General features: G+C 41.1%; 1 protein-coding gene across 15 annotated transcripts in view; it reads left to right on the top strand.

Annotated features, from left to right (window-relative positions):
- Window positions 1–25,644, top strand: part of si:ch211-285f17.1 (sickle tail protein homolog) — a 114,086-nt gene that overhangs the window by 65,545 nt on the left and 22,897 nt on the right. For 12 of the 15 annotated variants that reach the window (XM_042399074.1, XM_042399065.1, XM_042399070.1 and 9 more), the window contains exons 2-5: window positions 636–922; window positions 20,096–20,291; window positions 23,526–23,724; window positions 24,754–24,847. In XM_042399074.1, coding sequence (XP_042255008.1) covers window positions 636–922; window positions 20,096–20,291; window positions 23,526–23,724; window positions 24,754–24,847 — 776 coding nt within the window. Of the gene's footprint in view, window positions 1–635; window positions 923–2,734; window positions 2,972–13,424; window positions 13,521–20,095; window positions 20,292–23,525; window positions 23,725–24,753; window positions 24,848–25,644 lie in introns of those variants that run through there. The other 3 variants (XM_042399075.1, XM_042399076.1, XM_042399073.1) reach the window with 3 other exon arrangements.

Genomic DNA, 25,644 nt, shown 5'->3' on the forward strand with positions numbered 1-25,644 from the left:
GTGGGAACAGATCTGTGTCACAGTATCATCACAAACAGGAAAAGACATATCCTCTTAATATTTTTAATCAAAATCTCATCCCTGAGGTAAACTTATTGCATTTGGCAGTTTCTGCTTAATGTCAATATTCTGCAAGGCTCTGGATGTATCAACAGATTATCTGGATATAATTTCCAAGTTTCTCCATTTGTCTCTCCCAGCATTACTGTAATGGATATCCTTGGCTTTTTTTGAAGGAAAGAAGCCTGAACAGCTGTTTCAATTCTGTCTTTTCATCACCAATATTGTGTCTGTCACATTAAATTGTGGATTTATTGCTGAAATATGAAACAGCATGAATATGTAATGAACAGGGCTGACAATATTTATTTCAGCATTGCTTCTGACTTTTTTTGTCTACTTTCTAACATAGATAGATAGATAGATAGATAGATAGATAGATAGATAGATAGATAGATAGATAGATAGAGTACTTTATTAATCTCAAGGGGAAGTTCAAGTGTCACAACAACCCTGACATGCCCTCTTCATGACCTATAGAAGGATAACATACATGCATGCACTCAGTGTTGATGTCAAAACATCAGCACAGCACATCTTGACCCTTTGTTTCTGTGTCCCCTCTTTCATCTCAGAGCAAACCAAAAGCAACCTGAAGGTAACCTCCCCAGAGGACGCGGAGCACGTAAGTCGCAGACAGGCCTCCCCAAATGGGACAGCTGCTTTGAGAGGGGACACTAAAGGCAGCCGAACTGTCCCTCGAAGGCACACGTTAGGGGGAGCCCGCAGTTCCCGAGAGATCCTGGCTATGCAGCCGCCAGACATGGACAAGAAGAGGGAGGCCTTCCTGGAGCATCTGAAGCAGAAATACCCCCATCACGCCTCAGCGATCATGGGCCACCAGGAAAGGCTGCGGGAGCAGGTCAGTGGGTTGAAAGAGGCTTGGATGTGGAATGTTGCTGTTTGGTTGGGCTCAAATTGTTTTGAACCATCTGAATTTTATTTTGTTTTCTTATTTCAGTCAAGACATTGCAGTTAAAATAAACTTTTTTTACACTAATCAGTATATTAACAATGGATATGACAGGGGTTGCTTATATGAACTCACAGAGAATTCTCCCCAGACTCTGCAGTTCCCGTCAGCCCTACGTTTTAGCGTCTTTTAGCACATTGTTTTGGTTTTCCAGTTCACACTAATCAACCTGTTTCCAGCATAAGGAAGCTGCTTTTAGAGTGAAAGCTTTTTTTTTTTTTTTAAAAAAAAAAGGTCTGTAATCTACCTGCCCAGCACCAAATGGCAGACAAAATTAGCGGCTAGCTGATGAACATAATGGAGCATTTAGCAGCTAAAGAGTCAGATATTTCCTTCAGGAGTTGATGGAGACAGAGCTAAAAGGATAGTGAATAATATTTACATTTGTCAGGTGGACAGAAAGACAACTCCTAATGTTGCCTCTTGTCCAACGGATATGTACATAAGCAATTGTTTGCTAAGACATCCATCATAGCAACTTTACACTGTGTTTTTAGTTTGTTTTAGTTCAAGCTGCTGTATTCACTACTGTATTTCATAAATTTACTTTAATTCAAATAAGATGCAAATAATTATTAACATGAAAACTATGAAAAAAGAGACCTGACAGAACAGATTACATGATAAATAACAAGGTGTTCTGATTCATATGTGAACTTTTCTGTGCTCTTGTCCGGTTTTTACTTTTCCAGGCATTACAGGTATTTTTATTTTCCTCTGCAGACTGAGGCAACAGTGCAAAACTATTTCCTCTTCTTTTTTGCCGCAGGTTGAATGTGAAGTCCATCCTATAAATCTGCCTGTCACGTTTCCCTCCCACAGCTGCAGTGAGAATATGAGGTGGTGTTTTTGTGAAGAAGTAGAAAACATGTGAGCCACAAACAGTTTGAATTGGATAGACCCTCCATAGCTTGTTTTAATCACTGTAATTGGACCTGCATATAACTTGAGACTGATTTGTATAATCCAGACTACAGTATGATGTATAAAATATACATTTCCTAGTGTTGTACAGGAGCTTTTACAGATAATAAAGTCTCCTCGTGCCTCAGCTTTTTGAAGTCAAGTGAGTTGATGGGGGAGGGTGATGCTTAGGGAGTCTCGAGGTGGACATTTGGCTCACCTGGTCATTGTCTGTTTTGTTTGCGCCGGGTCAGAGAAGACAAAAGGGAGGGGCAAGCTGGCTTTGTAGCCAAAACAATCGAGGTAATGGTGAGACTGGCACCGAGCCACAGGGGAGCTCCAGGCAATGGTACGGGGCATTGTGCAAGAGGGATTTTGTGTGCTGTTTTCAGTGCAGCCCACACAGCCTGCCCACATGCAAAGTAAACCCTTTTCATGAGATGCTGTTTCAATTCACTGCACTGATCATGAACTCTGTAGATTTGCATAGGTAATATCTATCAGCATGAATGATGGGGGTGTGTTACTCCAATCAACTTGCCAGTGTGTGTGTATGTGTGGGTGTGTGTTTTTTTTTAGGGGAGAGGGAGTTGGATACATGTGTGCATTTTATCCATCAATTTAAATCAACAGCTGATCTATCTATGAAAAATCAGCTTGCATTTGTTGTCGCTATCCAGAGCAAGTAGAAAAGAGTTGTGAAAATTAGGTAGTCAGACAGGTAAGTTCAGCTCTGGACTGGGGTGGAGTCAGAGTTGCTATAGTGACTCATGATGTCACCGCTGGAGGGGCTCAGTTTACTTGTAGGTGCCTGCTGGAGCGAACTGGAGCTGGTCTGTGCGAGAGCTGAGCCGAGCTGTGTTTGTGTGAGTGCAGCACCAGCGCCTCTCTGCAGAACAGGCGATGGATCAGAAGATTGTTTGGAGGCATGGCTCTCTGTACGTGAAGCCCGCAGAGGAATAAAAGTAAACTTTTCACACTGGCAGGAATACACTTGTCACATCTGCGACTTCAGAACGCTCACAGGCAATAAAGGTAGGCTTTATTTTTAATTTCTGTTAGGCAGAAGAAGCTTCCCGGACATTCAAAACAGCATTTTGAGTGCTGCTACTTTAACGCATTAATTATTGCGCTTGAGCCAAACGGCACTGTGTCTGTGTTGCACAGCGGCGGGTTGTCAGGTGCTGCAAACTTCCCGAGAAGCGAATGCAAAAGTTGGCACCCGAGTTTTATCAGAAAAAAAAAAACGGGCGATAAAGTCTTTGAGCGCATCTATTTCCTGTGATGTTAAGTTAGATGAACGCCTTGAGGCTGTCAGTCACTCCTAACATACCATCACCTGAAGCTCCCCATAATTTTAACGAGATGGCAATTATGTAACTATAATTGCAGAGCGAATTATCTATCGAGAACGGAAGAAGGGTTGTAATCTAACACCATGCTATATCTTGCTTGGTTGTCATGGTGGTGAAGATTATAGAGGCAATATAGCTATAAGAATAAATGATATGCTGTTCCTGCTACACTGTTATTATTATTATTATTACTGCATGTTTTTGCATTGGCATAATATTACAATTAAGAAAGTATATTTTCAGTATTAATACAAAGTTTGCTTAAATGTGTGAGATTTAGTGTTATTCCATATTTCTTTTGGATGTATTTTAGTGTCGTTGTAGTGCTTAAAAAGCTCCACAATTACTTTCACAGTCTTACTTTTGCAGTTTTTCATGTTACATTTGCATTGTCTCTTTCTTGGCATGAGATCAAATGTGTACAAATTAATGGATTCATTTCAATGGATCCCAGAAATGGGCTTGTGTCTCTCAGGAGGCGTCATTACATTGCCTGTAATGTGTCTAGGGTTGGCAGATTTGTTTAGCAGCATTCCTACAGTGTGTGGTTGCTGGTTATACACACACTGTTAGAGGGTGAGAAGAAGAAGCAAGATGGAGACTACTATCTTTTGCTTGTGTGTGAAGTTGTATAGAAAATGATGTTTTGGGTCATTCTAGGGTCATGGAAAATTTAGTTTGGAACTTACTCTCCTTATTAGCAGGGTATTATCTGGCAGTGCTTTCTTATCGGTAGGCTTTCTGTAAAATATGATTTTTCATCCCACTTTGTGTAATTGTAAAAAAAAAAAAGATCTTCACCTGGCTGCTGAAACACTGTAATGAAATGAGAGAAATACAGTGATCTGTTGGTGCTGATTGACAGTTTGTTTGAATTGACAGTTTTAAATTGATTTTTGAATGAAACTCCTCACATGTTATTCAGATGTTGGAGATGGGAATTGAGTGCTGATTGCTTTTTATTATGTCAAAGAAGACGATGCAAGATGCTGTCACAAGACAGACCAGTTTGAGCATGAATTTCTGGCAATAAATGCAGCGCTGATGATTGAAGACCACATTTGTCATAATCTAATTCAGAATGCCAAGAGGGATGCAATCACTCACTGTTAATATAAACAGTGGAAAATTAAAACAGAACAAAAAATAAATATATCAAGTTTTTTGAAGCGTTTGTCATTTGGTGTCCTGGGGAGGTATAATTATTCTGCCTTGAGAGAAAACAGCAAGAAAACAAGTCACCTTTTCACCCAACGATATCGCTGTGAAATCTGTGACACATAGTATGGGAGAGAGGAAAACTTGCTACCGTTCTCACGTAGACGTAAAAGTGCCGACCATACAGGAAAAGCAACCTCAGTAGCAACAGTGCATGCTTCAGAGGTGAGAAAAAAAGTGTCTCCGGAGGTTTGAGTTACAAAGGCGGAGGTTTATCAAGGTGAAACGGAGGTTGGGAAGATGATATCGCTTTAGTCTGAAGAGTGGATGACCCTGCTCCACCCTGCACGGCTACAAAAATACACACACACAAAGACACACACTGAGTGACTTATTTCTCTCCCTCACTCTCTGTGATCCTTAAACCCGTGACAAAAGCGAGTGGTTTAATTTCCTCTGCTCCTCATCAGGCCTGCAAAGACCTGGATCCCACCCAAGGGAGATGAGATAACATCCCATTGGCCTGACCGCCACCCATCCTCTCACCCCTCTCTGCCCAGGGGCTTTGACGAGCACAAACTGAACCGCTTGACCGATCACAAACACACATACACACAGTGAATTCCCTGCTTCTGCCTGTGTGTCAGTGTCTGTGTGTGATGAGCTGTGACTTGCTAGGCCAGTGGTTTTTCTACAGAGACGAGCGGCCATGTTAGGACAGCTTTCTGCAGCTGTGGGCACCAAACAGACAGACAGGTCTGTCGCCCCCAAGCTGTGATAATCCACTGGCTGATGAGAGCACAGATTATAGTAGCAATTTGAGTATCAAGAGGGGCAAATTATTTGCTTGTGCAGTTTGTTAACAGGTGCTCATGGTGTAGTCTTACTACACTATATGGTTTAGTGTTGGGTGTGGACGTGTTGGGAAAAGACAGTGTCAGCTGTTTCTACGCACTAATCATCCAATTTAGCAATATAAGATAATATACTATAATTGCTGCTGCCACAAAGATGTTAATGTCGATCAAAACTGACAAAGTACATGTCATGATGAAGCAGAAAAGCTAATTGAATAGAAGTGCAATACTAGCTTTTGCATTTGTCACAAATACTTGGTATTATTGAGAAATAATAAGGCAACACTCTCTGACATTAAGCTTTTAGATTACATCAGCCAAAACCCTTAACAAATCTTTAAGGCCATTGCAATGCAGTTCCTTGCAGGACATTACTGACCACTTACATAGATGCTAGCCTGTATTTTGAACTAATTTGCTCTCTGACAGTTATTTATTAACCAGTTTATGGCTGTTTGATGTTTATATGGCACACATGTTGAATGTGTTATAAAAAGCCAATAGTTCTGTTAATCTGAAGGCATGTCAAAATGCATTGATGAAATAAAATATATGATTTATTCAGATTTGTTATTTTCTCTTCATTTAGACATGAGCTATCATAGATAACTGTCTTGTAATACATCATGTATTGGTTATTATTGGCAATGTTAAGTTATGATTTCTGCCCCTATAGGGATGTAACTCCTTTAATTGCCAGTAATATTTTGTGTACAAACAGGCAGGTAAACAAATCTTGATTTGCTCTTAGTGATTGTGTTGTTGTCAGTGAGAGTAAAGTTTGCCAAAAAGCAAAGGCAAAAGACTTTGATAACTGGTGTCATCAAAAATCTCAAAATGTTCCTAGATGTTGTAGTAATGACCTTTATTACTTTATCCATCAAAGTCAAATTTTGCCAACATTTTTTTTCCTGCCAGGGTTAGATCTTCAGCACAAAGTTACAAAGCTGCAGAGAAAAGAGACATACAATGATAACAATAATGATGTTTTTACAATATGATCCTGGTCTTAAATAAAATTCACTGCTTTTCAAAAAAAGACAGTGATATCATATCCACCCCTAAGCGTTTAATGGGAATAAAGAAATTGGGCAAAGCCTTGAAGAACATCACACAAGAAGAGATCCTGTTTCAGGAATTCCTAGTAGTCTGGCAGCAAGTCAAAAGCAGATCAGTGGCATACAGTAAATGAACATGTAAAATGCTGCATTTAGTAACGACTGCAACATCAATAACATGACATGGAGCACCCTGCCTCCAATTCATGTTGAACAAAGCTACATAAATAGCGCTCATTTGTCATTATAGGCAGTAAATGTACTGTAAACTCTCCCTCTGAGTCTTTTTGATGCATGGTAACAATTGGCCAGTCCCCCACATACTTCTCTCTGTGGGCTCCTGGCCCTGCTACACTCTTGCTCCAAAGGAACCAAGGTCAGCTAGATAGCACTGGCTCCGAGCATGCATCAACTCCCTGCAAGAAATCTGATCAGAGAAAAAAAGAACAGGAGGGAGTTATGGGGGAGTATCGTTCCTGTTTTTAAGTGAACTGCAGAAAAACAATCATTCATTGTCCTACCGTGCAATGATGAGGGTATCACAAGTGTAAACAGAGATCTGGTACTGTAGGTTCACATGTAGATAATGCATACTAAAACATTTATAACCAAAGGATGTGTTTTTACAAAACCCTTCTTTGTTGTAGTTTTTATTGCACCTTGTGTCTAAAGTCACACAATCAGACGCTGTGTGCAGCAGGTCTGCAGAAAAACATCTGTTTCCAATCATCAGACCTCCATCAGGAGCAGGAGCTTGGCTGCTTTAATGGCATCTGCCACCTCTGCATGAAATGACACTTTGAGAACTACCTCGAGTAACACAAACAAGAACCACAAGGTTAATGACGGGCATGCGTTGACCTGCCAGTTAACGAGGGTTATGTGGTGGGGGTTCGGGTTTTAGGGGTGCAGCACCCCAACTGAGAGGACAAGCGGTCCGTGGAGTGGCGCCAACGCTGTGTCTAATCCCGAGTGTGGAGGGGGGTTAAGCTGCTCTGACAGAAGGCCCTGATGGACCTGCCTCTGATCACTGTTGATAATGAGTCAAGCCAGACAGAATTTTACACACTGTCTCAAACGCAATGCCAGTGTGTTAATCAGACCAGCTAATCAGGTCTGAGCTCTTTGCAGAGCACTATTCTGCAGCATAACAGAGCTGTATTAGCCCAAGCTTAAGTCAACAACAGAAGTCGAAGTTATCTTCTGTTATATTGTTGTTGCTCCGGCTTAACGGGCAGGTCATCGTTATGAGGATCCTGAAAAGTTTAGGTTTTCTTGACAGATTTGCGGAGAATGGAGGTGGAATGGCAGGGACCTCTTTAACCTTAAGACCTTACATTCCAATGGGTACAATTAAGACCATTTTTCAATACAGCAGTTGCAGCCTGAGGAACTTCTCCGGAGGACAATTCTTTGCCATATATCATCATCTTGTCTCTTGAAAGTATTAATCAACTGGACTGCGCAAATACAGAGAAGGCAAAAGAGAACAGGTGATACAATTTCTCCATGAAGGACAAGTTTAACTTTACCAACATTTATGGATTCACTGAGCAATTTCTCTGCTTTTTCTTTACCAATTAAGAAAACTAGAATAATAGATGCACAGTATCTCCAGGTCTTTGCGTGTCCATGTGCTTTGACATGAATAATGGCTGTTGTTGTTGTTGATGATGTAGTCTAGGGAAGGCTACACCAGCACAATACATGGGTGAAAAAACCACTGCTGATCTTTTAATTTATTAATATTTGGGCCAAAAATGATGTATAGTATACACATGACATCAGAAACCACAATAAAACTGTGAGGTTTTACATGCCAACCAATAACATGACTTGCCTTCAGTCTGCGGTTATGGTAGCCAGATGCAAAATCTTTCATGTTGATGGATCGCCATTACTGACACAGCTGTTAATATCTTTGATATATTGGCAACGAGATTCCAAGCTTTATGACCCCCAGAACCAAATGGTGAGCAAGCAAGAGGGGCGTTTCCTCTTGTTTTCTCTATCTGTATCTTTGCTTTGCAAGTCTCTGCATGCAGTCCGACATCTGGACTCCACCTTGGGCCAAAGGTATGAACCTAACTTCAAAAGGCAAAGCAGAGACAGAGGCACACCAGGATGGTTTCACCATTGACAGGACCAGCTCCAAGCATCTGTCTTGAACCTTATTTTGATCTCCTGCGCTTTATTTCCAGTTGGCCCTTCTCAGTGCAGGCAAAGGGGTGGAGTGTGGTTGTGGGATGGAGAAAAGTATGGCAGCAACTTGACATAAAGTCAGCAGAGGTGCTTTTCTAAATGTTTTCAGCCAAAAGAAAGAGACTGAAGGTTTTTCTTTTACTAAACAAGATGACATAGATGATGGGGAACACCATGGGGACGGAAATATGAGTAAGTATACAATGGGAAAGAACAGTATATATTTCAAGCATCAGCAGCTAATGGAATCAGTAATAAATTAGACTATTTGACAGAAGTGGAGCATGTGCTGCAGTTCATCATAGCGCCTCATAGTCAGGTTGACACCATAACACCATAATATACCTCAACTATGGCTCATGTTTTACATATACAATTATTTACATTATATATATGCAACTCCGCTCTGTCTATGTTTTGTTTAGTTTGAGGTTTAACACTTTGCACTCAGTGTTAACATTGTACAACTAAACAAGTCAGTCATGAGCCTGAAGCTCAGTGCAGGGAAAACATGGTGATATAGCACCTCAAGCATCAATTGGCGCTGTTGTTTGTCCACAGTGGGAATGTTACAGGTTATCATATGAAGTGGATTGAAGCATCACTGAGCTGAGAGGTGACTGTGTGCATGAGTAGAGTTTCTTATTGTGTCTGGGAGGTCAAAAACAGGTCACTTAGGTCACAAGTGGATATTAAGCACACAGCATGTTACTATTGAAATCAGTGAGAGGAAAAAACAATGGACAATGATTTTTTCTTTTTTAAGTATGACAGATAAGCACAGAAAATAGTCGTAATTTATCTTTCAGGCGTAAACTACACTGCAGTGTTTACCTAATGACGTGTGCAGGAAATGCAGAAACACTGGATGCAGTTTTGTCAAGCCTGGTGAAAATATCAGGTTATTACTGATTATCTGACTTTTTTCTGCACACTCACAGGCACACAGAGAAACTCTCCCCTGAGAGAGTGGATATAATAAATCTTAGGCTCACTGGAGGAGCGTATGTGGTCCTCGGTGACTTGTTAATTAGGCATGAATAGCAAAGCCATTATCGGGCTAGTTTCATGGGACAAAAAGGAGACTTGACACTTAACAAAATGCTGTGATTTAAAACCAGCCAAGGTTTCCCAATCGATGAAGGTGCAAAAATTCACTTGATCTTTGGCACTGCTAGAATTTTCCCTTTCATCACATTACTGTAGTTTATGTGTGAGTATACTGTATGTGTGTGTAACATTGTATAGAGGATGCAGGACTCCGATTTCTCTGGAATGAAGAAAGCCCCCTTTGTCTTTGTGACCACAGGCTTGCAGCCACACACACATCCACACATTCTCAGATATACAGCCAGAGAAGCTCAAATTAGACCTGGAAGGTCCTTTATTTTACCACCGGAGGGACACTCACTGGAGACAGGAGAGGTTCATGTGAGGACATGTCAAATAAATGGCCTTTCTGAAATGTGTGTGTATAATATGAATTGGGTGGGCTCTTTGTGCTTCACTACGGAGGAAACCTGTGTGCGTGGGAGTTAATCAAACATTTATTGCGTTATTCTGGGATGTTGTAAGTGTTCAGGGATGTCAAATGTGTTTTTCTCTTGATGAAGTGATATTAAAGAGCAAGTCTGGACAGATCATGGCTCTGTAGCCCCGTCAGCACATACTTTGCATGTATTTGTTTGGTAAGAGAGACAGTGAGGGAGTCAAGTCAAGTCAGTTTTATTTATATAACACCAAATCATAACAGAAGTTACCTCATCCAGGGCACTTTTCATATAGAGCAAGTTTAGACCATACTCTTTACAATATTATTTACAGAGACCCATCATTCCCCAGTGAGCAGGCACTTGGCAACAGCGCCAAAGAAAAACTCCCTTTTAACGGGAATAAACTTTGAGCAGAACTGGGCTCTGGGTGGATGGCCATCTGCCTCAACTGGTTGGGTTGAGAGAGAAAGAGAGGGGGGAGGAATAATACAGTAGTGGAAGTGGAACAATACAAGTTCCACATAGAGATGTATAGTAAAAATAATAATATAGTAGTAATATTAATAATTAGACTAATCAATTGCAATCACAGATCCAGATTCTGTAGCTCCTGATGCAGAAATATGTGCAGAAAGCAACAGGAGGAGAGAGACAAGAAAGCACAAAACTATGGAAGAGAGAAGATGCTGAGTTAGTAACATGCATTAATGGGACATAAATGCATACAGATGGAGATGGAGAGGAGGAGAGAGGAGCTCAGTGCATCATGGGAAGTGCCCCGGCAGTCGAGGCTTATAGCAGCATACATAACTAGGGGACAAGCCTGAGCCGGCCCTAACTAAAAGCTTTATGAGAAAGGAAAGTTTTAAGCCTACTCTTAAACGTAGAGAGGGTGTCTGCCTACCAGACCCAAACTGGAAGATGGTTCCACAGGAGAGGAGCCTGATAGCTGAAGGCTCTGCCTCCCATTCTACTTTTGGAGACTCTACAAACCATAAGTAAGCCTGCGTTCTGGGAGTGCAGTGTTTAAGTGGGATAATAGGGAAGTATGAGCTCTGATGGTGCCTGACCATTAAGGGCTTTGTAAGTGAGGAGAAGGATTTTAAATTCTCTTCTGGATTTTACAGGGAGCCAGAGCAGAGAAGCTAATATGGGAGAAATATGATCTCTTTTCCTAGTTCTTGTCAGTACACATGCAGCTGCATTCTGGATCAGCTGGAGAGTCTTTAGAGACTTGTTGGGACACCTGGATCAAGAATAGGCTTTTTAAGAAGATGTTTCATTACAGCTACTTTAGACTGTGGTACACAGCCTGTTACTATAGACAGATTGATCATAAAGAAGTGCTAACTAAGGGTAAAACTTCTTTAAGCAACCATGTTGAGATGGGGTCTAAGAGACAGGTTGATGGTTTAGATGAAGAAATAGTTGAAGTTAGTTCGGGAAGGTCGATTGGGGGAAAACAGTCTAAATATACACCAGGTTTAACAGCTGTTTCTAAGGTTCCTGTGTTTGGGGATAAATCTGTGCCAGTTGAGGGCAGGAGGTGATGAATTTTGTCTCTTATAGTTAGAATGTAATCATTAAAGAAGCTCATGAAGTTGTTACTACTGAGAGCTATAGGAAAACATGGATCAATAGAGTTATGACTCTTTATCAGCCTGGCCAAAGTGCTGAAAAGGAACCCAGGTTTGTTTTTATTTTTCTCTATTAATGATGAGTAATGGGCACGTCTGGCATTACTGAGGGCCTTCCTACATGTTTTAAGACTATCTTGCTAGACTAAGCAAGATTCTTCCAGTGTGGTGGAACGCTATGTGCTTTCAAGTTTAGGCAATGTTTGCTTTAATTTGCGGATTTGGGAGTTATACAATGGAATTAACCTCATTTGTTTTATTATCTTCTTTTTTCAAGGGGCAATAGAGTCGAGTGTCATTCACAGTAAGCCTGCAGCACTATCAACAAGATGATCAGTTTGGGAGGAACTAAAGTTAGCATAAGATTCCTCTGTTCTATTGAGACATGGCATTGAATAGATAGAATCACTTCCTTCAATTTAGCCACAGCACTATCAGATAGACTTCTTGTGAAAACATTTATTGTCTAATTGCAAGTAGTCCAGTAAGAAGAATTTGAAAGTTATTGAAAAAAAGATGAAAGAGGATTCTGTTGAAAGGCTATTAAATGTTCAGTTTCGATGCCATATGCCAGAACAAGGTCAAGGGTGTGGTTAAAACAGTGAGTGGGTTTATTTATACTCTGAGAGAAGCCAATTCAGCCTAATAATGTGATAAACACAGTGCTAAGGCTGTCATTATCAACATTCACAGTAATATTAAAGTCACCTACTATAATTATTTTATCTGTGCTAATGACTAAACTTGATAAAAACTCTGATTGAGATAAAAATCCAGAGTACAAGCCTGGAGGGCAGTATGCTATAACAAGTAGAATTGGCTGTAATGTTTTCCAGGTTGGGTGTGACACGGCGCTTAAGTGTACACACTCGTAGGTGCATGCAAATTGTTGCATGCAAGTCTAGTAAATAATCTGCCAGTCGTTGTGTGAGTCTGGATCTGTAATCTTATGTAACACCTTGACTTGACTACATGCCTGAAACCACAGCACACTGCGTTGTCAATAAAACAATGTGCAGGTTACTTAGCAACACACATTGCCCTTCCTGTAACGATCCCAACAACATTCACTATCATAAAATTTGCTCAGAAACCAAACTATGCCTATGTACTGTTATTTGGCTTAGTGTGTGTGCCCATGCATTTGTATGTGTGTTAGTGCGTATTATGACGAGGGCCTGCTGAGTATATCTTGCATAGGCTCTCAGGATCCCTGAGGGTAGACCAGGCTCTTATCTCCTCAGGACACAAGTGTCATCTCCTCTCTGTCTTCAGCCACAAGCCTCGGGGCAGTGAGATGGAAGGTGAGATAGGATGTGGGGATTAGTGTTGAAGCTGCCGTTTTAAGATGAAATGTATTTTTTAGCACCAAATGGAAACTTTGAGGAGTTTTATAAATGTTGCTGGGATCTGATACTGCTGGAATTATCTGCAAGTAAAGAAATGTTTGAACGTTGTGATTCATGTAGACATCCCTCACTCTCTAACAGCAATCTCTGTCTCACACACAGTCACATACACACAATGTATACGCTCACATACAAATAATGACTTTCCCCTGCTGTCCACCAGGTGCAGATTGTGTGTATTTGTGTTGTGCTGTTGAATAGTTAGGGGTGTGGAGCGGTGTCTGCATTGGATAGGGGGGGCATCCGCTGTGGGGTAGAGCAGAAAGGGAAGAGAACAGGACAGGGCAGTTGCACAGAGCAAGTGCTACAAGGGCTGAAATAACACTGGAGGAAGAGACCGTTTCCCTTTGACTAGAGAGTTTCCAATCTCAAATGGAAGTCACTGATGGAGGGAGATCGCCACAGGTCTAATATGGTAAATACTGCATTTATGCTTTTTTTTAAGATAATCTAGAAAAATATATCATTTAAAATGTTTGAAGTGAGATCATACATGATTCAGCTTGTGAACCTGGCATAGCAGAACCAGCTGAGGATGGCATTCTCTAGTCCACAGACTCCCTTTGGCTGATATATCTGATGGTTACGCAAAGTTGACTTTTGTAACCTCGCTCATTCAGGGGAGGGGGTGATGTCTGCTGGTGATAACCGTGACTAATTCATGCATGCGTGAGTGGGTGAAATCAATTGGACGGTGTGGCTCAGTTGTTCGAAAAGTCACAAGTGGCGGAAGAGATAGTCATCTTGCCTCCCCTGTGCACTGGGTCAACAACAGGCAGCATTGTCTCTGATGTTGATTATGCATTTCTGAATGACAGATCTGCCTGATTATATTTTACTTGCCAATGTAATATTTTATTAATGAGAGAGGAATAGTTCTGGTTATTATTTGGCCCACAGATTTCTAACGTGATCATATGATTATAAACACATTGTCAAACCTACTGCCTTTGTCAAATGACAGCTTCATATTCAACTTTGACTGTGGATACTATAAAGTCATCTCCTTTTAACACACCAATTAACATGCAAGCCCATCTCTGAAAGGTCATCTGGGGATTTGGATGAAGGGATTAGAGGAGGAATGCATCAGAGGAGGGAGGGAGAGAGGGATGTAGTAGCAATGAATGGGAATGGATGACTAGGGGATTTCGGTATAATGTCATTAAGGCTGGGGGAGACAAAGGATGATGGTCTGTCCACAGACAGCATACGGACTGAGCGCTGACTGGTTGATTGACAGGGGCTTTTATGCTTCAAAGTTGTGCAAAACTGCTGTGGCGTTGAGTTTCAGACTCACACAGGTGTTTTTTAATGAACTCTTGTAGTTTTGTGCCAGCTTTGGTAGACTATTGTCTTTGAAGAAAAAATATGTGACAAATCTTAATCTCATCTAAATTGATCCTCTAATTTTGGAGGGAGGACAGTGCTGTTGTAGTGTTTTGCTGAAGGACTTCAGGAGAAACACACACTCATATTTGACACCAACGCTTACCACGTTAACTTTGCCAGATTCAATGCTCCAAATGAAATAACATGTCATAATGAGACAAGTTAAGTAAGGGGTTAACAGTCTGCAGAACCTCCATCTTGTGTTTATGTGTTTCCCATACAGATCAGACCAGGTAATTACAGTTAGCTCTATTTCCGCTCCCCAGAGCCCCAGCCAAATTAGCATCTTAAGTGGAAAGCCATGCTCACATTGCTGAAGTTTGTGTTTAAAGCCACACAAGCCTCCACCTCCAATCTTGTGTTTACATTCTTTCATGTCTGGAAAGACAATATAGAATGAGTGAATAAAACTTGTTTCTCTGGTTGCCTGTGTGCGTGTTCACCCTGTTTGTGTACATAAAGGAATGCATGCATGAATGCCTGCTATTGTGGTTGGACCCCGAGAGTGTTGTAGATGAATATGTGTGAATGTAAGCTGTCTTTGAGACTTCCTGGCTTAACTTGGGAAACATATGGTGTATCGTGTCATAGATCTAAAAATTTTGTAGCCCAAAGGTGAGAAAGAGCAACATGACTGCAGATATATCAGGTGAATGCCCTCTTTTTCTTAAGGTGAAAGCCAGGTCATGGTATGAGAAAGCTATTATAACCCCAACTATGTTGATTGTATAAGAAAGTAGACACCAATCAGTGGGCTTTGTGCAATCTGGCAGCAAGTGTGGTACATGATGCTCAGGCAACTTTCGAGGCTATGTCTATACTTAAGTCTCCATGAGTGACACAGCAGGCTCCTGACGGGAGCTACCATTATTCTTAACAATCATAATTTACTTTAATCACCCCATCTCGGCTCCTCATGTTAGTCTGTCTGTCAGGAACTAAGACAGGGGCCACATGATATAACATAATTTGTTCTGCTGCATGAAATCATGCAACATTGTCCGTGCAGTTAGAAATGGCTTTGTAATATTCAAGGCAGGTGACAGGTTGCTGGTTTGAAAGCAATGAAAAGCACCCATACTGTACACACGTGCACACGAGGTGCAGGTGCAGTGAGAAGTGAAATGTTGGCTTTGTTAAAAATAAAAGTGCGATGTGCTACATGTAGCAGCACTAACCTATAAATTTTGAATATTACATATATCGTGAAATGCAGATACACACGCAAAACTGACCTGAGCTGTCGTTCTGATGACAGCATATTGTTTGTAAGACCACAGTTGCATAAATGTTTTCAGGATGTCCTGGGTTCGGGTCAGATTTTCTGGAACAATGGCCTGACTCACTCATGCATGCACTCTGTCTCTCTTTGTATCCCTCTTTCTCTCTTTCAAACACACAAACACACAACACACTGACAACACACATTTGAACTACTTTCATCTTCTATTTTCTCTGCATGCATGGTTGTTTTCGTAATCATTGCTTGTCTACATTACATTGCACTTGACATCTATTTAATATATAATTGCTGCAAGCAATCAGAAAGACAATGTGAAAACTTAAGGTACATAGCATCTCTGAACCACCCAATGTGAGCATTTAGATGAGGCAGTTATTTCTAGATCTGCTCTAACATACTGGAATAAGTATATGATCCACGTCTTATAATAACAATCCACTAACACTGGCTGTAGCTCTTCACAAACAACCCACCGTCATTGTAATACACATTTCCTGATTTCTTTGACACTTTCAAGATCTGTTTTCTAGACACGTTCCTTCTCAAAAGGGTCTTTTCATGACTTTATAACTTGTCATAGTTCCATGTATAAGTTAATGTCGGTGTCTCAGTTCCACATTTATCATAGCTGTCAGAGCAAATGTGGTGTTCAGAGGGAGCCGCTGCTGAAAAAGCAGAATCACAGGCTGTACGGGATTGACTGAAGCAGGAGAAATCACTGGTGTGGAATGTACTGTAGGTGTGAGTGGGTCGAAGCAGGTTTTACAGTGCTAATCAGTGGTTGGCCTGCGGTTTTCACATCTGGACCCAAAAGCGGGAAGTGGTTAGCTGGGACAGGAAGTGGCTTTTGATGCAAGGCATTTCAGCAATATCATGCGTAGCCGCTGCCATAATGATGATCTCGGAGTGTGTGTCCATGAGACAGAGGGGCAGAGAGAGAGAGGGAGGAGTTCATTTGAACTAAACGGTCGACCTTTGGAGGGGACACCTCATTTGTCAGATGTGGACTGGTGTGGAGTTGTTAAACTTAATTACCCCTTTCCACAAGGAGGCAGAAGGTCTCATTTGCAATTTGCTGCTTTTACTATCTGTCTTTCCTGTGCAATTCTTCCTCAGCTGTCCATTGTAACATTTTTCTGCTAGTTTGTTTCACCTAATTAGCATACTTAAGGCTATATGTAAGGCTATATGTAACTTTTAAAGAAGAAATGACACAATCTTCCTCTTGCAAATGAGTAGTTCAATTCATAAGCATTAAACCCACTGTCTCTCAATACAATATACAGTACTCAGTGGTTTGCCACAACAGCCTTACATGGTCTGGTATGACCAGTAGTTTGTGGTGGCTACAACAAGCTAAGCTAAAGCTACAGTACATAGTTTTACTCAGGTATAGCTCGACCAATACTGGATTTTTTTAGGCTGATGCTAATATCAATATGAAGAGTTTAGCCAATAGTTTTGTTTTGGTTTTTCTAGATAAACACATAGGGACAATAATCACTCAAATGCAATTATTAAATTACTATGACCAAGATTAAGTGGAGCATTTTGCTGTTGAGGAAGTGCTCTCCAGTGGACTAACAATGTTATGAGGGCACTATTTTTAAATTGCCTTAAAAATATCTTTGGAATTTCTTGTTACTTACATCAACTGACATAATTACTGATATTACTGATATATAGCTATTAGCTGATACAGTATCTACTCTGCCAGTTTATCAGTCGAGCTGTGATATAGGCATTGATATTTCCATCTTGTGAGATTTATGCCTTTATGCCTTGGCAATAGTTCAATAGTAATATACTGTATACACAACAGCTACTTTATTAAGTACATCTGTGCAATCTAATGTAATCCAATACAACAGCTCTGCCATAAATTTTACATGTACGGATTGTGTTCCTAATATTTTGTCCACTCCGTTAACATACATGAAGGGGGCAAAATATTAGGAACACTTTTCAATATAACGCATTCCAGTACACCATCACCCACTATGACCTCAATAGTAAACATAAAGTAGAATTATCACCTTTCTGACAATGTCAACAAAAACTGAAAACGTATAAGCTTTGTAAATGTAGAATTTATGGCAGAGCCGTTGTATTGGATTGCATTAGATTTCACAGGTGTGTGTACCTAATAAAGTCGCTGGTGAGTGTATATTGGCTTTCAGTGGGATCATATTGTGCTGTCATTTTACAAAATTATGTTTCTCTAAGTAGTGGTTCCAATCAAATTGTAATTAAAAACTACACAATAAGTCACCAAAGTTTTTGTTTGTGTGTTTTTTCATGTAAAAAGACAGTAAGCTCATATAATACGATAGTCAAGTAAACTTTTACACAAGTTTGAATGCAGGCTCTTCTTCCTCCGCTTTGGTATTTTAGTAAATATTGGATTACGCTGCCAAACCACTCTGACATAATTACTACCTACAGGTGAGGGAGGAAGCCAGTATGATTCAAGATTCCCAAGGGTGACACAGTAGCATTTGAGAAGACAGAACAGCAGTGTGGGAAGGCTGTTTGGACCCACCACCATTGAATACACTCATAAATCATTCAGTGTCCAGATAAAATTTCCCAACACGTCTGGTTTCAAGTGACATGTTAACTCCATGTGACCTCCCTGTGTAAAGGCGACTATCATCATGTATTAACAGTATGAGGGCACATTTTTATTCATCTATTTTTAATCCTTTCAGTTCCACAGCCTAAGCGTATTTTAATGGAATTGCAGCAGTTGAGTGATGGCTCAGCAGTTTTGCCTGCTGCGTCAGGAAGCTATGAAGGTGCATCAAATAAATGTTCACACACAATGACTTAGCAAATATCATATGAATAGTGATGATTTGAAATGCTCTATTATTAAACAGAAAATAGTATTACATTGATGATAGTAATTAACATAATTATAGAAATTATTAAATAGGGGGTTGCAAGATGTTTGTGTCAGTACTCATTAAGCTCAAATACAATTATAAAAGTTGTAAGTAACCGACAACTGAGACTGTGAAGATACCTTCACATCTAGGTTCTCCTTTTAGCCTCTTTCTCCTCTTCTTTGGTCTGTTGTTGGCATTGAGCTGTTTCCATGGTTCCTCTGTTTTGTTTGATGACCATTTCTTTTTCCATCTCACCCTCCAACTGGCATTTCTTAGCCATTTGCTTTTCGTTTTCTCCTTCTCTCCTCTTTTCTCCCATCAGTCTTTACAGGGCATGCTCTCCTCCCTTCACTCTGAGCTTGACATTCAGAGGTACTTGATGAAAATCCAATTGCCCCACAGAGTTAGTCGGCCTTTTATCTTATCTGCATCATGCAATTGTGTGTGTGTGTGTGTGTGTGTGGTTATGTTTGCATCCTCACCAACATCTGCCGTGTGGCCATGTTCCCAACCCTTCTGCCCCCTGTCTCTCAGCGTCTGCCCAGTCTGTGTCTGCCAGCTCACTTGGCTGCCGAGTTAAACCAGTTTCGGCCGTGAAAGCTCCCACAAATGTCAACCACACTTAATGTAAAATGCTTAAATTCTTTATTTGTCCATAGGTGTACGACTGTGAGTGAACAGCAGCGTGTGCATGCATGTGTGTTAAAGATAACCTTGTGTACCTGGCCTTGTGTCTGCAGCTGCATTAGCCCTATGCCTTCTGCCAGGAGAGAAGAGCATTTCATAAAGAGCCCAGTGTTCACTGACCCCTCAGGTTCAGTCCCACCTCGTCCCTGTAGTGCAGATCACCTTACAGCACAGCACAATAGCTCAATGGGCTCTGTAGTCTCATCACATATCGTCTTATTGTAGCCCTGGCTTGAGGATGCCACGTCAAGCAGATCTAATTACAGAGTCGCAAACTGATCTGCAAGTTCTGATGACACAATTCCTGATTCGTAATTAGTCGTTAAAAGGAGTTTCTCGTTCATGTAAAAATGTTAATAAGCTTCCTTATTTCTCATCATTTTAAGCACTGTGAACTCGTGAGTTAGTACAGAGCAGTGTTAGATGTGTGAGCATGTATCAGTGACATGCACTTCTTTGCACGTTTGCATGGCTAAAAATCTTTTGTTTTATTTACTGTAGTTGTGCTGGAGTCAAGCTTAAGGGCAAAATTGAAGACGCTTTATTCTAGTTCGTCAAAGAATGTGTGTGACTCATAACACACAGTGTTACAGTGTTATTTTCTAACTCTACCAAATGCATCCTATTAAAACAGTTTGACACTCAGTGGAAAATTTGAAAACTTGTGTTTCAAATTGTGTTTTTTGAAGAATAATGCACGCACTGTAACATCTTGTGTACAGCACCCATGGTCTCACCCTCACCGTATTATATGTTTACATGTGCCTCCCCCTCCAGAGCAGAAGCCCCAAGCACGGCCCCAGCCCTCAGCCCAGCATCGGCGACCAGGTTGACCATCTCTCCCTGGCCTCCCTGGACTCATTGGACACCATGTCTGAGGCCGACGCACCCACAGCCTTCACTCGAGGCAGCCGGGTTCGTGCCAGCCTGCCAGTGGTGCGATCAACCAACCAGACAAAGGACCGCTCGCTAGGTATGCTGTGTGTTAGACCTTTGTATTGCTGATAATTCAGTCAGTTGAGGAAATGGATTTGCTCCAACTTCGTTTTCAGTCTGAAGTCTCAAAGTGTTTCTTATCTTCAGTTTTCTTCAGTTTTTCACTGAAAATCTCCAAATTGGAAGTATTTCGCCACAGATAAGTTCCTCTATCTGAACTATTCAGAACTTATTGAGAATAAAGGCTGGAGCTTAAATTTTAAAATTGACATTGTGAATAGGCAGAGGTAAAGGTAAATTGACATTCATCCTGTTTGATAGCCTACCTTTTGCAGCTCTTTTAGCATAATCTTGGTATAACTTAAGAGCTCTCTGAAATAACTTCTAACCACACAGTGATCTCACTGTTTCACCTCGACAGCCCAAGTCCTTCCCTCTCGGTCCATCTGTCTTCTCCTCTCCTCCTTCTCTCCTCTCTCCACCTCAGCTCACAGCTCCGCGTTAATTAGAATTCATTTCCTCTGTAGTGAAAGATTAGGGAATCCATCCACTATATGCCATCGTGTTATTGACAGGATTAGAAATGGGTCGTCTTATCAACACACATGGTGCTTCATTTGCATCCATATGCAGAAACGCTGTTAAGTTGTGCAGAATTAGGTTCCTGCATTAGGGTGAGAGTGCTGGAAAAAGTTTGAGAACTCTCCAAACAAAGTGTAGAGTCTGTAATTTTTCAAGGAAGATTGTCTTCAAAGGTAGCTCACCACTTAGCAAGGCATCTGATGTTGGATAATAGCAAAGTGTCTGAGTGGCACGCCTTTTGACCAAAGTGAAAATGAATGAAACTACAGGGTATCGTTTTCCACACTTTTCAGTGCCAGTAGCGTCTCTTGCTTTGCTTGAGAAGCAAAAATGCAAAACCCCTACAAAAACACTTTTAACACATATGCTTTACCACACTTGTATGCACACACACACACACACACACACACACACACACACACACACACACGCGCTCCATCTCTCTCTTTCTTTCTCTGAAAAACATCAGGACAAAGCGTTAGGACAGTGGGGGGTTATGGTGTGATGAAGGGGGAGGAGAAAAAAGGGGCACCACTTTACAACTGTGTCCCTCCCACAGTCTCACACACACGCACACACACACAAACACACACAGACACATGCTTAGCTTGGTCCCAGCAGACATTTGGGGCACCCTAGTTTCTTCTGCTTGTACTGTAGGAGTTGTAGCGTGGTCTTTTCCAGATCATCACAAGACTCAGCAGAAAACAGGAAATCCTAAAAACCCTTAATGTGAGTATCAGATTCATTCTAGAGCGTTGCATCTGCTGTGTAGTGTATTTAAAAAACATTTATACCATAGTTGTAATATAGTAATGTAGCATTCTGCAGCTTTTTGTGTTGTTTTTTAAACTTAAAAATACATTTTAAGAGATGGAGGAGAATATTCTTAGCTTAACCGCTTACTTTAAACTTTTGTGCCTCACTGGGGAGATGGAAAACTTTTCAAGCTCAGACAGTCTGCTGTGCTGTGCCCATTTGGTCAGGAAACCCACTGGCCATTTGCTTCCAATCCTGAGTGAAACCAGGCACTCAGGAATGTAATATGACTCTTTGTTAGAACAGAGCTATTCAGCTTTGTTGTCGCTAATAAAACTGATGTTGAAGAATTCAAATTTTCATTATGTTTGCTCAGTCAATGGCACTTAGTCATCACACTCATTCGCTTTAGTTGCTAACATCTGGGTGAAAACTGGCCAACTGTTAACAGAAGAGCTCTCCAGGGAAAAATGAAGTTATTCTGCAAATGGGCACTTTGTTAAGTTATTACTACCCAGAAACCCAGACAGACCAGAAAGCGCAATGGATAGACTCAGCAGTTTTATTTCCTGGATTTGCCCTCTCTCTGTCTCACTCTGTCTCGTGGAGCATGTAGGATCTTGTATAATATTTCACCAACATCTGGTAGCTTTTACTGGCTTGGTCCTTTTATGAGGTTACACCGAGTAAAACCATTGCTCCTTTCCTTAAATCCAGCTATTTTCAGTGTATTTGATAGATATAAAAGTGAAATGTATCACAAGAAGTCTTTTATCTCAGCAGTTCATAAAATGTGACTTTCAGGATGGTTCTCATGAAATATGACACAACATAATTAGAAGAGAAACTGACTATTGTTGCTACAGGTAATGCCTATTAAATTCAGTACCAGGCTCTTTGGAGCAATGAATTAAAGAATAGAAATAGAAATAGAAATAGAAATAGAAAGGTGTTTTTTTTTCTTTTCCGTGGCATTGTTTATACAAGTGCAGTGTGGGCGTGTCCATAAGTTTTGTGGAGAGACATCTGTTTTTCTAAAGCACAGTACAGAGGCCACACCCAGGGTTCAGAGGTTCAGCCTTTGGTCTTTTTGATGCACAACTTGTACTGTTCCACCCCGAGCTCATAGCGGTGCCGCTGTCCCCGACTCACGTTATAAATAACTAAGCAATGGGACAGGAGTTGAGTAAAAGAATTAGTTCAATAGCATACATCTTGCAAATATGCTCTTGTCAATCTACAGTACTAGAGAGCCATAGAAAAGTTTTTTTTATCAGTTCAAAGCTTTGTGCCGCAATTCATTGTAAGCATTCATTTTGAAGCCCAATTCATAAGTCAAAGCAATTATTTTCTAACCCACAAATGGTGACTGCACAGGACAGGTAAAACTATCTACCAAAATGCTCAAGGATTTTGATTGGACAGGAACAGCGCAGGCACAAGGTGTTGTTTATTTTGGCTGTGTGGTGGAGGTAGTTTGAGGTTCACCCAAACAGTAATAAGCATGTATTTTTGTCTGACCAGTTCTGTTGTGGCACTTTTTTTTATTGTCAGACTAATCCTAAAAAGATCTGCAGACAAAAAGCTATTTAAAAAACTTTTTTTCACCAGCGTTTACTGAACAAATTCTTAGCAGTCAGTCACTCACTGAAGAGTAAATGCCTTCCGGTGGTTTGTAATTTGAAGGTTTTTACTGTTGAGTAGCTGCAGGAAATGTGTTTGCATTCGTAGATTAACACTGCAAGGAGGGATAAACTTCTTTATCATCCAAAACAGTGCGATTACAATCTGAATAGTGAGAAGGAGTGAAACAAAACAGTGTAACACTACTCAAACAAAAACATACCCCTGTCTTAGTCTTACGAAAGATTTCCATCAATTAAAGTTAGTTCACTCCTGGCTAATCACCCTGCTCTTCTTCTCTCTGTAGGTGTGCTGTACCTGCAGTACGGGGACGAGACCAAACAGATCCGCATGCCTAATGAGATCACCAGCATCGACACAGTCAGAGCTCTGTTTGTTAGTGCCTTCTCGCAGCAGCTCACCATGAAGATGTTGGAGTCTCCTAGCGTCGCCGTCTACGTCAAAGACGACATGAGGAATATGTACTACGAGCTTACTGATGTCAGGTAAAGATGAATGTTTCGACGTGTGCATATGGTATTTTCTCAGTCTTAGTTTGACAGGACATCCAAGGTTCATTATGCTCCATAGTTTTACTCTTCCTCTAAAGGGCCTTTCCTTTTCCTCTCCCTGAGCTCTTCCTGTTTAAACTCCCTTTGTACAGGAAGTGTCACTGGCCAGGAAAGGTTTTCACTTCCTTTTTACCCCATGTGAAAACTTATTAGAAAGAAAATCATTTGGAGATGGGAGCCCTACGGCAGAAAATGTCTCTGATATACTCAAACAAACTGAAGAGCATTCTTGAGAGACTTGGATGACTTTCCTGCCTGCTGTCCTCTCTCCTCTGGTGAAAGTTTGACTTTGGAAAGTTTGAGCAATGTTAGCTTTGTCGTTTTACACTTTTTGAGGCACATTTATGCTTTTCAGCATGTAGTTTCCAAAGTATTATGTTGTGTGTATATCATTTACAAGCACAGTAACAGACACACACCCATATATTACTGTAGCTCACTGCTTTTTTTTGTTCCTTGTACCTTGTACCTTTCTGGTTTGTTATTCAGCAGCATATCTTATCAGTAATACAGTAGATTCTATGTGCCGACACAGTATACAGCCACTTGTTCTAGTTGTTTTTCATAAAAAAACATTATTTTTGAAGACAGAAGCAACTTTGCCCCTTAGTCTCCGGACTTCCTGTTCAAGTGTTATGTGTACTTTGTGACGAATTCTTTATCAGGGCTGTAAAAAAAATTGTCTCGTGGTTCCTCAAGGTTGATACAGGTGTCCAGGGTGCAGCACCGTAGTGAGAGAGTGAGACCTATTTTTGTAGTCGAGCCACGTCTCAACACAGTATTAGTCGATGACTTTTGAGATTTAGAGGAAATGTCACATTACAGAGGGTTGTCACAGCCTCAGTCAGGATATGTGCCCTTGGCAGTGCTGCTAAAAAGATCCAGGCTGGCGCATGAACGCCCACGGTCTGATGGTGATGTTTGGGCTACCTTCTTACCACTGGACACCTCTTCTCCCTACAGGAACATCACAGACCACTCCTGCCTGAAAGTCTACCACAAAGATCCAGCACAGGCTTTCAGCCATGGGCCCAGACCTGCCAACGGCGACGCCAGGGTGAGTACAGTCGCTAACAAAGCAGTGAAAATGATTGTCTCGTTAACAGCAGCAGCGGCGGGAAGGTAGCCAGACTTGTTGCAGATAGAATAGTGAGCCCAGCCTCCAATTCTTCTCACTCTCACATCCTGTTTGCAGTTAAGGGAAGGAATGTCCCCCTGCCTCTTCTTAATCTGTTCAGGGGGGTTTCATATTGTTCTCCTGGGGGCCTGGGATTGGGACTCGCCTGTTCACTCGGGTGCAGCTTGCTTAAGGGACAATTCAACTCAGTTCTCAGGACTATTTTCCTTGTTCATTCTTCCTCAATATCAGCTCTATTCTCTTTCTCTTGTTCTGATTCCAGCATGTTTGTTTCCTGCTGATGTAACAAAAGTAAAGCCCCAAAGAACCCTTTCCTCGAATGTTCCTCCTCAAATCCGCCTCCCTAATCCACCTGACCCTTTATCTAACCCTATCCTCTCTGCCCGCTGCTGATTTTCAGGCAGCATTGCGACACTATGGTGATACTGCAAAAATTACATCAACCTTAATCCCATTGCCACATACTGTATGTGTCACATAAGTGTAAAGTGAGATTGATAAAGGAATGAAGAGGCAAACATGATGGTTTAAGAGGTTTTGCTTCAGATGGCATCATGACTTTGAGGTGCTGCAGAAATTCCTTTTATTCTCTGCTGCTGTCAGGCAAGTTGCTTCAGCTGGCTCTCTGTGATGGGGTCCTTCAAGGGGAAGTGAACCAAAGACAGTTAAGAAAAAAAATGGCAAAAAATATACGAATGAAAAAGTGAATTTAATCG

Source organism: Thunnus maccoyii, chromosome 21, assembly GCF_910596095.1.
Source record: "Thunnus maccoyii chromosome 21, fThuMac1.1, whole genome shotgun sequence".
Classification (NCBI taxonomy): Eukaryota; Metazoa; Chordata; class Actinopteri; order Scombriformes; family Scombridae; genus Thunnus; species Thunnus maccoyii.